This window comes from Giraffa tippelskirchi, chromosome 4 (assembly GCF_054371585.1).
Source record: "Giraffa tippelskirchi isolate mGirTip1 chromosome 4, T2T-mGirTip1v1.2.pri, whole genome shotgun sequence".
Classification (NCBI taxonomy): Eukaryota; Metazoa; Chordata; class Mammalia; order Artiodactyla; family Giraffidae; genus Giraffa; species Giraffa tippelskirchi.
In genome coordinates this window covers 9,630,846-9,648,461 of record NC_137278.1, presented here as the reverse complement: position 1 = coordinate 9,648,461, position 17,616 = coordinate 9,630,846, and the positions used below count along the sequence as shown (strand labels likewise).

Here is a 17,616-nt window from a genome sequence, read left to right as displayed (position 1 = left end):
GTGCTTCTCACTGCCCTTCCTGCCCAGACGACAGCCAGTCCAGGACACCACCCTCCCGACCTCTCCTCCTGTGTTCACGCCACCTGCTCCATCTAGGGCGCTCTCCTTCCCCCCTCCTCCTGTGTGCTCATCCTTAGGCTCTCAGGGGTCTTTCCAGATGCCTCGAGCCAAGAGGCTGCCTCCTTTCCGACCACTGGGCTTCGACTCTCCCCACGGTTTATTTGCCTCATCACAGTTTAGAGAGCATCCCATTTGGTGCACAGCCAAAGCCCCTGGATATGGCGGTGAGTGAGGCAAAGAGCCTGTTCCCATGGAGCTGGTGTTCAGAAAGGGAGAGACGAGCAATAAACAAGAAACCTATGGGTGAGACCATTTCAGCTGGTGAAGAAATGGGGGCCACTAGGAATGAGGGGTGTCTGCTCCCCAAGTGCAGAGGCGAGGTAGAGAGTCAGAAGGGGGATGAGGGGTGCTGGCTATCCAAAAGATAACAGATGTTCACCCGTCAGGCCACTGAAATTCGTGTCTCTCAGATTAACAGTGTGGTAGATGGTTTTTGGCCACTTGGCCACATGCTGTCTCCCTGGCTGGCTTTGCAGGCTTCTTGCCTGTCCCTGTGGGTCCCCAGGGATGCGTTCTCCTACTTGACTTTGGAGGTCAACTTCCTGGATCTTACTCATTTGAGCCTAAACCCTCCTCTTTACTTGAAAAGCCATGGCCTTTCCTTGAAGGCTGCACACAGGCTGGGAGGTAGATACATAGATGGATAGCTGGATAGATAGATATAGCGAGCTGTAGTGTTTGCTTGAAGCGCTTGGGGAACAAGTGTCACAGAAATAGAGTTTATTTTCATCTTGGTGCAGCTTGTTTGACTCTTCAGCTATAGAATCTGAATGCTCTTCTCTGAGATTTTGAGGTCCCTAAGAAGGACTCTGTGATCACACCCTTTCTACACACTCAAAACTCCCATTTTGCAACACGGTTTAAACTCATTATGTAAACAAGATTACTAGAGTAGAAAACAGTTAAGAAAATAACCATACTTCAGGTATCTTAGAAACAGCCACTTACATACAAATAGTAAAAACCAACAATTTAATAATTGCTACATCTATTATGTATATTCAGTTACTACGTGTATTCAGGTTTTTAAAATTACACCCTATACTCCTTTCAAAGATTCAATTTTTAGCCAATTTAAGCAATTCTAAAGAATAGATTCTTACCATATATGTCTTGGTAATCAAAACTAGAATCCTTTTCTTATATCATTTTGAGAAGATTGCTGAATAAAGTATATTTTTGTTTCATCTTGGGGCAAAAATTCTTTTCCAGAGGAAGACAATTCTAGTGTTATTTGTAAGGAAAGAGATTTCAGTGTTCAGAACTCTTAAGTCATTTTTTCTTATAAATGGGCACAGCCCTACAGGTTACTTTGCAAAGGTTTGGGGTTGTCGGCTGTGAGGGACAGAAGCCTCAGACCAGGAACAGCTCCTCCAAGGCCTGACTGTGGCCGTGACTGAGAGGTGGCAAAGTCAGTGCAGCTGATTAGAATCCACCACCTGATAAGACACGACTGGTTGAGAATAGTTCCTGCAGTGTGCTGATATGGGGAAGCTGCCAGAATACACTGAGCAAATCTGTCCTCGTTTTTTGGAGAGATGACCTTCCTCTACGTCCCAAGATGCAGGTCTGTGGGGCAGCTAAGAAGTCGGAAGTTGGATGTGGCTGAGATAAGCCGGTTACAATTCCAAAGAGTACGCCTGTCTCATGGGCACCTGACTGTGGGGTGTGAGGCGGGGCTGAGCGGGTGTGCCGGTCAAATAACAGGAAGCCGGTCGTGGTAGCTGTCAGCCCCTCCATCACCACCCTCAGTTGTGGTGGTTCATGGGGCACATGCCTGGCACTTTGTGGTGCAAAGATGTCTCCCAGACCAACCCTGAGAATGCGGGGCAGTGAGGGGCCTTATCCTGGAGGAGGGGCAGGGCCTGGAGCTGGGTGGGGCTCGTTCTCCTGGCAGTTCAACACCAGGCACAGGTGGTCTGCCCTCTTGAAGTGGATTATGGCACAAATACCCTCAATGAAATGACAGAATAAAAAGAATTTTGCAGACCCAGAACTGAGGAACACATTGACAGCATATATGTAGGACGGCAGGCCCCGGGATGGAGGAAGAAGATGACCACGCCCGACAGGCCTACGGGGTTGGGACAGTTGCCGTCACCTCAGGCTCTGAACCGGGACACCTTCATGGGCCAGAATCGACTCCCAGAGATCTGAGGCCATGACCCTCTGAAATGAGTCGGTCTGCTCTGTTGCTCAGGTCATTTTATGCTAAACCACCTCCATGAAGATTTCTCTCTTCTCTTAAAGGGAGCTGAACAGCATGGGGATCTGGTATCGAATGGGCCGAGTACCACGAAATCATGATTCATCTCAACCCACAACGCCTTCCCCGTCATCTGTTGCTTCCACCCCAGCCCCCAACCTTCCCAGGTGAGGCCCTGTCCGTGGCACTGTTCTGTTATGCATGTCCCAGAGGAATGTGGTCTTGGGTCCCACTGCATAACATCTTAAACAGCTCCACTTAGGATCTGCAGAAACACTGCAGGAGCAATATACCTTTAGAGGAAATTTTGCAAAACCGGTTAGAAATCTTCGCATTACATGAGTGTAAAAGCCGTTCTGTGTTCTGTTGTACATATTCTGCAGGCTTCTAAAATAGCAGAATATGCAACTTAAAATGGGCTTGTTATTCTAAAGAGCGCATAGTTGCAACCAGTCACGTGATCTGTAGCCACGCGGTTGGGAAGGCTAGCCGTAAAGGTGGAGCTCCTTCTCTGCCTTGGCCAGCAGCAGCTCATTTCACTCTAGGAGAGTTGGTGAGTGATTTTGTTCATTTCCATATTGTTTCTTTTCCCAAAGAGCTGCAGACTAAGAAATAGGTAGTTTGGGTAAGAGAGAATAGCGAGAAGTTTTTCAAGGGCTGTTTATTTTAATAGTTGTTTTCACAAAGAAACTTGGCTGAGTGGACTAGTCTCTGCACCTGATTTAACCTGAGTTCCGTCAGAGCAGAAATCTGGTAATAGCAGAGTACCTGAGTAGTAGTCTCAACACTTTCTATCTGATCAAAAACCTCTGCATTGTTCACGGTAAATTATTTGGGGACAAGGTGCAAACAGCAATGATAGACTGAACTTGAGAAAGGAATTACAAAAGTAAACAAGCAAGAAGTGGTGAGGCAGTGCCATTGGAGGTGGATGTAACATTAACGAGAAGGGATCTCATAGCTTCCATTTGGGCGAACAGAGGTGACAGAAATCGGTCAGGAACAGGACAAAGCCTTACTGGGCGCTTGCCCCTCCGCACGTCCCAAGGTCCACACCCTGAGCCCCAGAAGTCAGAGGGGAGGGCGGCATGGCTGGTCCCCCACGCCCTGTTCTCCGCTGAGCCTCCCCTGCCTTCAGGGGAACGTGCTTTCAGGAGCTGGCAGCTCAGAGGCCTGTCCTTCAGGACTTCTCCAAAAGACAGTCAGGTATTTCTCAATCGAGACAGGTTCACAAACCAAAAGTGGTGGTTAATCATAACTAACTCTGGCATCACTTGAAACTTGAGAAGTAGTTTTTAATTTCACTTCGGGGTGAAGGGAGGTGAACAGCTTCCAAGAGCTGTGTCTTTGGGAGTACGAGGCTCATGCAGCTCAGGTGCGCTCTTTGGAGTTCTCACTGCCCCGAGCACCGTCACAGCTGCGATCACTGTCACGTGCTTGGGGTCAGCTGCGACCCTTCGTGTGTGCCCTGGGTCAACTCGGGCCCATCACGTGTGCCCGGGGTCGGCTTGGACCCATCACCTGTGCCTGGGGTCGGCTCGGGCCCATCACCTGTGCCCTGGGTCAACTCGGACCCATCACATGCGCCCGGGAAAGGCTCAGACCCATGACGTGTACCCAGGGTCGGCTTGTACCCATCACCTGTGCCTGGTGTCGGCTCGGGCCCATCATCTGTGCCCTGGGTCAATTCAGGCCCATCACGTGTGCCCGGGGTTGACTCCAACTCATCACGTGTGCCCGGGTTCAGCTCCGGCCCATCACCTCGGAGAGGTTACAGCTGCTCCCTGTTGACGTCATATGGTCTGGAAGGGCCTAGAAATAGGCGCCACCTCCGGGCAGGTTTAACTTTTTGTGAGATAAAGAGCTCCACTTCTCCAGTTAAGGCAGGAGGAGCGCCCTCTCCCCACCCAGAAGCTAGCCGGTCAGCGTGAGAGCACAGTCACTGGGAACTGAAGCCGGGGGATGTAGGAACACAGGCCACGGAGAGTCCTGCAGAACTGGAGGGAGCACATCAGAAGGAGCCTTATAAGGCTTGTGTATTTTATAACCTCTTGTTGTTCAGTTTATGGTTTACAATGGCTGCAAGAAAATTGGATCAGTTTCGTTTTACTTGCCGAATAAAGCAAATGTCAAAATAGTCAATATAAAATGTATTCTAATTTGACTGAGTTAAGTCAGCCAGGGTGCAGTAGGATAATTGAATGTTACATTAACGCTTCCCTTGTCTGTCCCAAGCCCTCCTCTCTCACTGTGCAGTCATAGGCCCACACACCTATGAGCCTCCTAATTCAACAGGGTTTTTGTGTGTGTGTGTGTGTGTGTGCTTCAGTTTTTGTATTGTTTTCCTATTGCATGTGTTTGATTTTTTTTTTAAAAAATGAAATGTTGATAATTCAGATTATCCACTGAAGATTTGTGAAGTGATGAGTGTGTTAGTCCGTGTGGCTTCAGATCTGTGATCTGTCCAGCAGAGGAACCTGGCAGCTTTCTCTCTGGCAGAGAGCTGTGGGTGACACTTGTGTTCCCGCTGGGGGCCTGTAGGATGGAGGCCTCTGTGCCTGGTTCCCAGGAATGGGTCTTCTCTCTCTCGTCCCAAAGCCTCCAACTTAGAACTAGCAGCCTGGTTTTCCTTTCCTTTTTGTGCTTCTGTGCCTTTGTTCATGTGGACACTTGTCCGATATGTCCGATATGTCTCGCATTCCCTGCCTCAGATGTCATCTCAAATACTGCCTCTTGCAGGAAGCCTTCCCTGAATGCCCTGTGCCACGCTCTGCCCTTGGAGCCTTCTCAGCCGTTACCCCTTCACTCTGTGATCATGTTGTAAACTCCTGGAAGGCGGGGACTGTGTCTAGTGCCTGTTACCTCCCTGAGCTCAGCCCAGGTGCAGACATAACGTTCAGTTTTGCAAGAAATGCCTCTCCTGCAGCCTTGGACCCTGTGCTGCAGCCTCCCCACCCCCACCCGCAGACGACTCCTAAGCCCCTGAAGACTCCTCAGGCATTTCTGATTCTGAGAGGAAGACACGCTGCTAGAAAACTAAGCATAGAAAATAATGAAAAAAAAAACACCAAATTCCTTCTCCAGTAAGCAAAGGCTCGTTGCCTTTGTGTATGTCTCTTTCAAGTCGTTTTCCTGTGTACTTTTTACATAGGTGCGATCATGTCACAAAAAAGCAAGTCTGTGTTTCGCTGCTGCTTTCTCCTGTGATATCAAAGCACAAGCAATACCTGGGCTGTGGTCTTTGTGTGGACGCAGGGATCAAGTTGCAAAGCCGGGGCTGCGGTGAGAGCGCGGTGAGGCAGCGCCCTCTACTGACCAAGTGTGGAGGCGGCTGGAGGACGGGCAGGCTGTTGGAAGCAAGGGCGGCGGGCCATTTTCCCCATTTCTCCTTTCCCTGGGGGCGGGAAGGAAGCCAGGGAGGGCCAGTAGCAGACCTTGTTGCCTCCGTGAGCTTGAGTTTATGTCTCAGGAGCCAAAAGCGTGCTCTCTGCCTTCATTTCTTTTATTGTTAACTCACGTTTCAAAGAATTTTCCCATCGTTTTTCAGAGAGCTGTCACCCCCCGTTGATTTCAGCCCAAAGGAGCAGTTGGCAAGACGGTGGGTTGCCACCCGAGGACCTCGCGGTCCTGGTAGAACCACCTTCTCCTTCCAGAGGCAGGTGCTGCCCCTTGGAACGCATGCTTCCTGCCTGTTTCCTCCCTGTTGTTGCAGAGAATGCCAACTGCGGGGCCAGATGTGGTGGTGTCCTTTCAGGATGGGCAGGCCCCTCAGTTGTATCTGGCGAATGGGGCAGAGTGTTTGAAGTTCATGGCAAGATCCAGGATAAGGTGTGTTGGCGGAGCTCCTCTTCCTCGTCCAGCGAATTTTCTCTCACATGCACATCTCTGCATTCGTTTCATGACAGTTTTACCCACGTGAGGAAGGGCGTGCCACTTCTCCCCCAGGGGCCTGGAGCCTCCGTTTCTCCCTGGGCCCCAGTGCTGCTCCGTCCTCTGCCATCTGCTTCACAAATGTTGACCAGCAGGGTGGGCCTGGCCATGGGCCTTGGGCATGATCCTACGTGCCTACCCGTCTCCCGGGCTGGCCTCGGTTTTTCAGGTTGGCCCAGCATGTGTGAGCAAACACTGGTGTCCCTGGGTCCCAGCCTTTCTGATCCTTCTCTGCTGCTGCTTTGGGACGGGTGCAGGCAGAGCAAGCACCTTGCTTCTCCCTTCAGCCTGGGCAGCCCCCACCCCAGCTCTTAACATGTGATTCTGCCAGGATGAGAAGCTTCAGCTTCTGCTGGTACCAAGGTCTGGAAAGTCTCGGGGAGGCAGGGGGACTTGCAGCTGATGGAGCACCAGCAGCCCCAGCATGTGGGAGAGGGAACGGTTCTGTGCCCTCCCAGGAGGGGCCCTGGTGGGCTGCTGCCCCCCGGCTTGCTGAATGGTAGAACTCGTAGCTTGATAAAGACATCAGAGGCATGCTTATCAAATGTGCAGATGACACAGAGTCATTAGGGAGAGCTGATGTGCTGAATGACAGAATCAATACCCCACGTCTCCTCTACAGTCAGAGCATCCTTCCGCATCCGGGAGATGAAAGGTGATGGGTGAAAACGGACAGGGCACCCCCCTCCCCTCAGTTCAAAACATCCAGCTGCTTGGGAACCAAACTGAGGAAACCTGGCTTAACCGCGATCTATGTGAACTGGGCATGGTCTTGTGTGCGTGGAATGAATGCAGCCTTATGCGCACAGTGGGACGGGTCACCTTGTAGTAGTTACCCAAATCGAACATTGAGCTTGTGTGTGAGGAGTCGTTGAGTTTTGATCTGAGTAAAGATGGGTCAGCTGGCTTCAGATGTCCAAATGGTTAGTGTGTAGAAGGGAGCATAGAAGTGCCTCCAGGTGGGGCTGGGGCATTGGGAGCCCCTGGAGGCAAAATTACCCCACTCCAGTACTCTTGCCTAGAAAATCCCATGGACGGAGGAGCCTGGTAGGCTATAGTCCATGGGGTCGCACAGAGTCGGACACGACTGAAGCGACTTAGCAGCAGCAGCAGCAGCAGGAGGCAAAATTAAATCAGGTGGGCTGAAGTCACAAGGAGGTAGGTTTGGGCTTAACCTTTTAAAGTCAATAAAGAGAACTTATCAAGGGTGAAAACCCTGTGGCATTAAAGAAGCCAGCTTAAGAGGCCATGTGCAGCCAATCGCTAGTAGGATTCAAACAGCAAATGGATTTTTCTGGCCTTCAGCGGTTCTTTAGCCCATTAAGAAATGTTTCACACTCCCCGGCCCCATCCTCAGGAGTCCAGATTCAGCTGGCCTGCGTGTTAGGGCCGCAGACCCCACCCCTTGCTGTGGGTGCCATGGAGCGCTCCAGTGGGTGCCTGATACCCGGCTCTGCTCACACCACGCTCAGTGCTTCCTCACCCTCCGACCTGTGGCGCAGCCTCCTTCAGCTCGTCTGGAACCAGTTTCAGTGGGTCGGAGCTTGGGGCCTGCAGGGTGGCGGCTGCGGCACCCTCCCAGGGTGGGGGCACAGAGCCCTGTGTGGTGCAGCCATGGCTCCGTCCCAGCAGAAACAGCCTCCCTCTCTGAGTCCAGCTGAAGTCAGTCATCTGGACCCCAGAGTGGTGGGACGTCCGGCTATCTCAAGGCTCTGCAGATAAGGGCTGGGCCGGACCACACGGTTCCAGCAGCTCCTCCTGCCTTTTCTGCTGGCTGGGGGTCCTCAGAGAGAAGCTGCCCCCCTAACTGCTTCCTCAGGCCGTGGGTGGGCCTGTGACCCTCCACGGACACTGTCCCCCGCCCCCACCCGGGAGGAAATGTCGTCTTCCCTCCCGGAGCCACAGGGCACAGCCTCCCGGGAGCCTCTCCGCTGTCAGGCAGGGGCTGAGCCTCCCTTATAAGGTGCACGGCGCTGCTCCGAGTTGTTCAGGAATCTTCCGGTGATTTGTCAGCTTCCAGCAAGTTGTCAGTCACAGGTTCCGAGGTGTGTTTCTTAGTGACAGACATAATTGTACTTAACTTTTTGCGTGGATGTTATCAATCTGTGACAGATACTCTGGGAAATGCGGCATTTTGATTGCAGAAGATCTGTCACCCGCGTTTAGTCTTCCACTCAGGGACACCGGGATTCAGTCACAACTTTTGCATGTCCGTGTCAGGTTTTTGAGAACATAGATCCTCACTGACCTAAGAAATGGTTCCGTCACTGCCATCCCAGGGCTGTCATCTGAAAGGTTAATGGCTCCTCCTCAAGGGGAGGCAGCATCCCGCCGCGGCGATCTAGCATTCAGGCTGCGCACACCCAGGCTCGTCCGGGCCACATCTGTTGTCAGGAGCCTGAGGGCTGCCGCTCTCCATCCTGGCCCCCTGGCCCCCACTCCCTATGGACGTAGGATCCACTGAGCCATTTGATCTACCCACAGAATTAAGCTGACAGCGGGGACTGAGCCTTGCTCACCAGCTGCAGTTCTGCTGGCTTAAAATACTCGGGCTGCCTTCTGTCCATGTTTGATTATAAAGATGCTGTTTGTATGACTAGACCACACCTGTTGTGGCAGGACTTGAATGGGAGGCCCAGGGCTGCACAGATCAGGGTTTCCTGCCGAGGTGCCTGCCCCCGCCCCAAGGGGCAGCAGGCTTGGCGAGGAGACATTTGCCTATAAGGAGGCCTGGCAGTTTCACCTCTTTCATAGCTTTAGTAGGAGAAGGTTTCCCCGGTGGCTCAGCGATAAAGAATCCGCCTGCCAATACAAAAGTCGCAGGTTCAATCCCTGGGTCGGGAAGATCCCCTGGAGAAGGAAATGGCAGCCCGCTCCAGTATTCTTGCCTGGGAAATCCCACAGACAGAGGAGCCTGGCAGGCTATGTATAGCCCACGGGGTCACCAAGATTTGGACACGCCTTAGCAACTAAAGAACAACAACAAAAGGAGAAAGCCCAGAGGATTGGAGGGAATTCATTTTGGAGTTGAAAGCTGTTGTGTAACAAGGGTTCATCATTTATGAGAAGAGTTACATGGGTCCCACATCAAGGTCAGCTTAGAAGGTGAGCCCAAGAGCCGGTTCCAGTGATGTCCACCCCTCCCCATCCCACCTCCTGATAGTAAGCAATTTAGGACATGGATTTTGAGCTCCACTTCCGCAGTAGCAACAGTTTGGGGGTGCGTGAGCCCAGCGAGGGCCTGTGGGACTGTGCCTGTCTGCATGGCGTGTCCAGGCACAACTGCGAGTCTGGCTTTACTTAGGAGAACTAGACTTCCTTTTTGTTCACACGCACACCACACGCCTTTTTTTGTTTCAGTCTGAAAATAGGACACACGTGTTTGTATCCTTCCTGCTGTGACCGTCCTCTGAAGATGGAGATGGTAACATGGCTTTGCTGCCTCGCCTTGCTCATGGGCACCTACCCACCCACCCAGCTGAAAGCACCAGCCTCCAGGGGCATCCCAAAGAGGAGCCCGCTGGAGGGGGCGGAGCCAGAACACGAAATCAAACAGACATGAGGGTCCTGGGACTTGCTATTAATTTCATCTAAATAGCACACACCTACATTCTTTGTCTCAAACTTTAAAGTCCTAGGTCACCTCCCATCCTATTAGGGTTTTGAAACACACGCACAGACACACACACACGTCCTTTATTGTTTTTTCCTCCTTTAAAGCCTCAGAAAAGGCTGCTGCTGCTAAGTCGTGTCCGATTCTGTGCAGCCCCGTAGACGGCAGCCCATCAGGCTCCCTCGTCCCTGGGATTCTCCAGGAAAGAACACTGGAGTGGGTTGCCATTGCCTTCTCCTCAGAAAGGCTAGTCACAGAAATATAGATGATAACATTGCATCACATGTATCAAGATTTACCAGGTACTTTAGGCTGCATCCTCTCATTGGAGACTGTAAGTATTCAGTGGAAAATGGTGTGGCTCTAAAATGGTAGGGACCTTTGAACTCCAGATGCCTGGCATGTGGTGGTCGATGTTTATTGAATGTATAAAGTGAGCTGGTTTGACACATAGGACCAGATATCATACACATCTCTCCTTCCATCAAGCCAGCCAGCCAGCCAGCCAACCGAGACTTAACGTTTGCATTCTCTGGGTGTCAGGCACTATTCAAGTGCTTCACAAAGATAAGCTTATCTAATCCTCGTAACACTTCTTGAATCAGGTACTGTTTTTTTCCTCCTTTTCAAGATGTGGAAACTAAGATCAGGGAGGTTAAATTCCTTCCCAACATCACGCAGCTACTAAGTGTCAGAGCTGGGATTTGAACCCAAGAGGATGAGCTACCAACTCAATGGACATGAGTTTGAGCAAGTTCTGGGGGATGGTGAAGGACAGGGAAGCCTGGTGTGCTGCAGCCCACGGGGTCACAACGAGTCGGACACAACTTAGCGACTGAACAACAGCAGATGAGCTACCCCTGGTTGGCAGACTGTCCTTGTGCCCTGACGCTTGAGGTCACAGGCTCCCTGGTGTGAAGCATGTCCCTGGGGAGCGAAGCAGGTGCTTTGAGGGGCCGGTGGTTGGGGTGCAGCTTCTGCAGGCTCCTTCATGGCCGCTGGAGAGAAGGACTTCCCAGAGCCTGTGGTGTGGGCGGCAGCCCGTTGCGTTCACACTCTTCCCAAGAGACGTGTGGACATTGGCTGGGGGCCAGTCCTCTCGAGTTGTGATTGCTGCCTGAGGAGAACATGTGGGAGCCATCCCCCAGCGGGTCCCTCACCAGCTTCAAAGCCCTCGATTACTACGCAGGGTTACAAGCAGTTTGATTTATTCTGGTGATTATGAGAGTGGTGTGAAAGAGACCTGCAGAGCAAGGTTATTTGAATATCTTTGAAATGCTTGTGCCACAAAGCCTGGACTGCCTTTATAACAATACCCAACTTAGTTTTGGTGTCAGAGTAATTCTGAAGGCAGAATTTCATTAGAATACAGTTTGGTATTGTTAGATATGAATGATGAGTTTAGGCTGAGCGATACGCTTTTTGATATTAATTTTTAATATGGCTTCTTGGGAAGTCAGAGCTTCTGTTTAATGAAGAATTGACTAGTAGTCAATACAGCTCCCACCTCTGAGCAGGCCTTCTCTGTTTTCACTCTCCCGAGTCAGATTTTTGACAAGGTATTTGCTGCTTGTAAATGTGTGATCTTTGTGACTTTGTGAATGTCTTATTTTTCTTGGTGGTTATGATGGTTATGCAGGCTTGCTGCTGTTGTCCCAGAAAGCAGGGTTATAAATGTGAACTGATTCCCTCCAGTATCTGCTTCTCAAATCTGCGAGGGCTCTTTGCACAGTGGGTTTAAGCTCTGGGGTTTGGAGAAAGGTCTTTTTCAGGATTATGAAAATAGTTTTCCATGTGTCAGAACAGATTTATCAGTTCACTTTAGGGTCAGTTCTGTGAACCAGACCATTTAGAGGAGGATATTTTACCTTTTATCAGAGTGGAAGCTGACAGTCTATTTGCAGGTAGCTCTCTGGAATATTTCACCTGAGTCTCTCCGTGTAAATCCAGCCGCCGAACAAAGTAAAAATGAGTGTGAAGTGGAATTTCCTGGTATTTCACCACTCCTGCATGTGGTCCCCACCCCCACCCCCCCGCTATTCTATTTCAAGACAGGGTTTCCATGATTAATTTGGGTATTTAATAAAATTCTTTGCTTGTAGTAACTTTTCAAAGGCCTTTGGATTTACTCGGGTGGGGCTTTTGCCCGTGAGTAGGGTAGCATTCAACTTGAACTCCCTTCTGAGCAGCAGATGTTTTGTTTCCAGTTGAATAATAATATTAATAATTATCAGAATAAATACAATTATCACCACCATCATTATTATTTCAGCTACAGTTTTTTTTTTTTTTTTGAGCATCTTGTGCCAGGCATTGTGTAAACACTACATATTGTGTTTAATTGTTCTAATCTTTACAACCATGCAGTGAGGTGAATATTTGTGTCCTTATCTTAAGAAATGAGAAACCGGAAGCTTGGAGAGACGGCGACTTACCCCAGGGGAGAGGGTTAGGATCGAGAGAGGAGCCAGGATCGGAGCCCAGGTCCCTGTCTTCAAGGAACCTGCCCTCCCTGCCTTCAGGGAGCCTCAGGCATTTAGAATTTAGAGCCCTCCCCACCTCAGTGTCCCCTGCAGCCAGTGGCACAGCCAAGACCAAACCTAGCCATCAGTGCTCCCAGACCAGGGCCCACATTCCACCGCCCAATTAGTCATTGTTTCGCTTTGTTTTCCATAGCTTTTGACATTGAGTGGGCAAGAAGGGGAAGAATGTGCCTTGGGCTCTTTATGAGGGTTTGTTTTCCGCCCCAGGCCCCTCCCTGTCCTCCCCGTGCTCTCACGCACACGGGGCCTTTCATGAATCTGAGTTTTGGCAGGCTCGCTGCTCTTGAATTTTGGAGAAGCGGATATTTTAGTAGGCTGGAAGAAGATGAAAAGCTCGCAGTGCCCATATGTTCCTTGTTTTTAAAAGCAGGGTCAGTGAGGTTTAGAGACTCTTTAAATATTTCAGTTTATAAGATGAGACCAGATCATCTGGAATGGACGTGCAATGCCCCAAGTCCCCAGCTTGGTTTTTTCCTTCATTTCTTCTGTAATAGAGGTAGGTGTTTTGGCATTGCAGGGTTCAAGTGTAATAAAACTTAAATGTAGTGCATAAATACCGTGATTTGGAACGTTGCTGCAGCTATGAAAGTTAGATTTCCTCCCACCCTTTTTTCCCCCCTCTTTTTTGCTTGTCGAGTAATCGGTGACTTGAAAAATAGCAGATTGGTCCAAGGATGGTAGTTTCAGAAACCAAAAACTCCCAAGCTTTAAGGGAGTACAGTCTTCGACATTTTTCTAAGAAAGCGCTTTCTTCATTCAACTAAACCTTCCCCAGTTGAGATTAGACATATGCCCCGAAATGTATGAATACTGTACTTTGAAATGCACCCATTTTTAGTTAAGACAGTGCCACCCTCTGCCTCCGTTTTCTCTTGAATTTCACAAAGCAAATGACATGGTGGGTGTTTTTCTTGATCCCAAGTTATTTATAGAAGCTCAGAATCCAAGCGACTGTCCAGCCCATCCCTAAGGATCCAGTGAGGGGGCCACTGGCCATGACCTGTTGATGCTGGCATGTGGGCAGGAGGATCAGGTCTGGGACCAGGTCTCACCTCCCTGTTACCACGTGCCTGGGAGGTGAGATGCTGGTCACTGACCCAGGTGCAGGCGGGGGATGGCTGTAGTCATAGCCTTGGTAGGACCTCCGAAGGCCCAGAGAGGCGGGCCCTTGACCTTCATTGTTTTCCAGGGCCTGGCCTTCCCCCACCCCCCTACACCCCACCCCATGGAGGAAGCAGGAGCTCCATGCTGCCGGCATTTCCTGTCATGTTCCCTTCACTCTTCATACCTCTCCCATTCTAAATTTCAGAAGTAATTTGTCAGTCTAGAGGTGGGAGTCATTAATAACCATTATTTAGAACTGTCGAGTCTTCCTCTGTGTGTGTGTGTGAGTTAAGCGTTCAAAAAATTGGCCTTGTTGGTTGCAAACAGGGCATCTCTATTGACAGATCAGGCCCGCCCCACCCCTGCTGGCCTTTCTCAGGTTCAGTTATTCCAAGTCTGTCTTTAATCACCGAAAAGGGTGGTAGCAGAGTGGTTAACGCACGTCCTCCTGGAATTCATTAGTATTATTACCAAAGACCGTGTTGTAAATTGTTGATATTTTTTTTAACTGCTTGGAAAAAATGTCTCTCTAACTATTTCATTTTAATGTAGTTAAAAAAAATTCTTTTTTCCTCGTCAAACATTTGAAACAGAATAGTTCAGAAGCCGCTTAGATCCCACTGGGGGTGGGCTCTGGGTGGTCGCCCTCAGTGATGCTCAAATGGTGTCACTATCAGGTTGTGGGCTGCAGGTTGAGCCTCCAGACCGTCCAGCGGTGGTTACAGAGAAGAATCGGCATTCAGTGGCTGTTAATGCAGGTTGTTATTCTTTAACATTAAAATTCCACTAAAGGACTAATAATTACTGTTAATATCTTTCATGGAAACTTACAGTAAAGGAGCAATAGCAGAAACAGTATTTAAGGGAGAGCTGCCGGCATGAGAAGAATGCAAATAAGTGTTATTAGCCTAATGATTTTGCCGTCGCCATGGTTGTGCGGCAGCTCTGTTGTGAATATGTCATCCGGCACCCGTGAATTTGGAAAGTGTGTCAAAACACAACTTCAATTAGTTTGCTCTAATTATGGCTCTGGAGAGTTTGTAACTACATCACTCCTCATTAAAAGAGATTTTCTTATATGGATTAATGTAATATACAAAGGAAAGTTTCAAAGTTCCCGACGCCATTTGCTCCCGCAAGGAGCAGGCTCCGAGGAGACATTCTGGATCCTGGGTTTCCCACTGCCCGCTCGGCTGGACGGGGTGCTGGGCAGGGGGCTGCACGGCCAGCTCTTCCGTTCCTGCCGGAAGTAGCCACTGCCAACTGAGCTCTGGCCATATTCACGTCCACAAGAGGGTAACTGAACCCATCTCCAGCTTCTAGAAGAGAACCGCTAATCGGAAACCCTCAGGATGCCCACCTCCACCCTAAGCTCCTCCGTGGGGTCTGGAAGCAGAAAGACCTCTATACAATATTGTAAAGTAAGTAGCCTCCAATTAAAATAAATAAATTTGAAAAAAAAGATCTCTGGACCCACAACGGCCAAGTGAAGGGTGCAAAGTCAGCCTTTGGCCCCGTCCCGGGGACCTTGGGGGAGATTGCATGGGAAAACATGTTACTTTTGGTCACGCAGAAGCAGATGATGCCTGCGAAATGTCTAAGTCTTTTTCATACAGTGAAAAAGAGGACCTTACAGAAATGCAATTTCTTGTCCAAACCTATAGGTAGTTATAAAGGCTATTGCTAAGCCACTGCCATTTCGAAAGAAAGAAACCAGATTCACATTTTCTTGTCCCGTTAGCAACCTTCACCCCCCAGCCCGACACCAGTGGTGTTCCACAGTGACCACCTTGGCACGGCCCCCTTGTGCAGGGTCGAGGCCGTGGGGAGGGGGCGGGATGGGCAACAACCAAAGCCACTTCCTCGAGCTTTGCTGCCCGTCCCCATGTCCGGCTCCTGAGCAGCTGACCACAGTGGCAGAGTGACGTCCCAGCTTGGGGAGCTTAGGGGTGCATTTTGAATCCAAGAGATAGAGTTTAGAATGGTGCTTGAGGAGGCCTGGGTCTGTTGCCTCTCCCCTCCAATTTATTTGCAGGATGCAGAAAACCGACAGTGCAAAACGATGCAGCTTTAAATACATTTTTGTTAACCGTTAGGTGTCCTATTTGTTACTTTTGATGAATACAGGGTAGGTATGTGTGTGTGTGTTTGTGTGTGTGTGTATGATGAGTAACTCAGCCTTGAGACTACTCACAAGCAGTGTCATGTTCAGTAAGTTACATCATTCTTCTGAGCCTCAGTTTCCTTGTCTGTAAAGTGGGGATAAGAACACCTTCTCTGCAGGGTTGCTGTGAGAACCAAATGGGAAGACACATCGGAGTGCCATGCTGAGTACACAATGGGCACCCATGTATGTGACTTTCTGTCTTGGTCCAGGGTTTGTTTCCGAATTTCCTCTGGGCACAAGCAGCCAATCCCCTTAGACCTTTCTGTTGTCCCCACCCAGCCCCTTTCAGCCTTGATTGCCAGCATCCCCAGCGAGTTCCCAGAGCATCAGGCAGGTTACAGGGCTGCTCCCCCGCAGAGCTGCGCTCACAGGTGAGCAGCTGGGAAGGGGTTAAGATAGTAATTGTGTAAGTCTTCCAGGCTTTCTCCCAGTTCTGCGATAATTTGATGAAGAACTTCACCCTAATTAAATATTCAAATTAGGAATAAGTGTCAATATGGCTTCCCATTGCCTGGAATGATGATTAATTGTATTCAAAACTCTAGTGGCCCACTGTAATCTAAACTGAACCGTTGTTCTTGATTATTTCTGCACCACACTTGCCATGTTTTTGTTTTAAGATTTAAACTAGTAATTGATTTGCCATATGCTGTCGAGCTGCACATACTTTAAAGTTATGCGTTTAGGAACTTGGGGAGTTTGAAACTGAAATTTCCTAGTCCTGCAGAGGCAGCCCTTTTATTCCTGGTCCACTGCAGAGTGATTTGGTTGGAGGGTGCGTGTGTCTGTGCATGTGTTGGTTGTCGTCCATGAGGAAAACTCATTATATAGTCAAGTCGGTAGGTTGAAGTTATATTGATCATGGCAAATGGGTTGCTTGAATGGAAAATGAACAAGTCTGCATTTATACTTTTGTGCTTCTGCCGTCTCGGTAAAGCAACATGGCAGAGTGGAAAAAGCATGAACTCAAATCCTAGCTCAGTCAATTCCTTTAGCTGTGTGACCTTGGACAAGTTCCTTAACCTCTCTGAACCTTTTCTTCCTACCGGTAGACCCTCCCCTGGGTTGTGAAGATTAGAGGTGAGTGAGAAGCATGAAGAATAGCGCAGGTTTTCAGTAAGGGGTGACTGTCGCAGTCACAGGTGATTCCAGGAGCAAAGCCTTCAGTGGTCCCCACCTCCAGGAAGCCACTTCCAACCCTGAGTCAGAAATGATGTCTCACTTCTCTCATTGCAGGAGTCTCTGTTGCCCCTCTCTTACTTTGTGACAAGTCTTAGGTCATTGTCTTGACTCTTGAGTTGCTGTTCCGTTGCTCCAGCCTTTTCTCCCCCCACCATGTTCTTCCCACTTGGCAGGTAACACCACGACTCCCATGTCCCTGGGTACTTCACAGGGCCTAGTAGGCGGCCTGGTGTGTGGTAGTTGCTGAACAAATATTTGTTTTGTTTTATGCCATTGTTTTAAAATTGAAGCGTGTAGCCTTATAGTTTTCTATTTGTATATCTTGTGTATTTAGAGTTTTTAAATTTTATGATAGAGGGGCTTCCCTGTGGCTCAGTGGTAAAGAATCCACCTGCCAATGCAGGAGACTCAGGTTCGATCCCTGGGTCAGGAAGATCGCCTGGAGAAGGAAATGGCAACCCACTCCAGTATTCCTGCCTGGAGAATTCCGACAGAAAAGCCTGATGGCCTGTAGTCCACAGGGTCGCAAAAGAGTCAGATACGACTTAGCGACTGAGCACACACATACTTTATGATAGAGGGAATTTATATATGTGCTTCAGTTTACTTATAGATACATCTAAAGGGGAGCAATGAGTCTTAATTGGGTTTGGGGGTTTTTTTAATCATTTTTAAAAGACTTTATTTTTTAAAGAAATTTTAGCTTTACAACAAAATAGGTACAGAGATTTCACGCTCACATCTAGCTTCC

At 49.4% G+C, this 17,616-nt stretch overlaps 1 protein-coding gene across 20 annotated transcripts in view; it reads left to right on the top strand.

Annotated features, from left to right (window-relative positions):
• Window positions 1-17,616, top strand: part of MVB12B (multivesicular body subunit 12B) — a 483,962-nt gene that overhangs the window by 361,366 nt on the left and 104,980 nt on the right. For 18 of the 20 annotated variants that reach the window (XR_014051736.1, XR_014051740.1, XR_014051739.1 and 15 more), the window contains one exon: window positions 2,371-2,493. The exons of the other annotated variants lie outside the window; for them this stretch is intronic. Coding sequence is in view for 14 of the 18 variants with exons in the window: in XM_081484011.1 (XP_081340137.1) it covers window positions 2,371-2,493 (123 nt within the window). In the remaining 4 variants the exon portion in view is untranslated. The remainder of the gene's footprint in view (window positions 1-2,370; window positions 2,494-17,616) is intronic. 20 annotated transcript variants of the gene reach the window in all.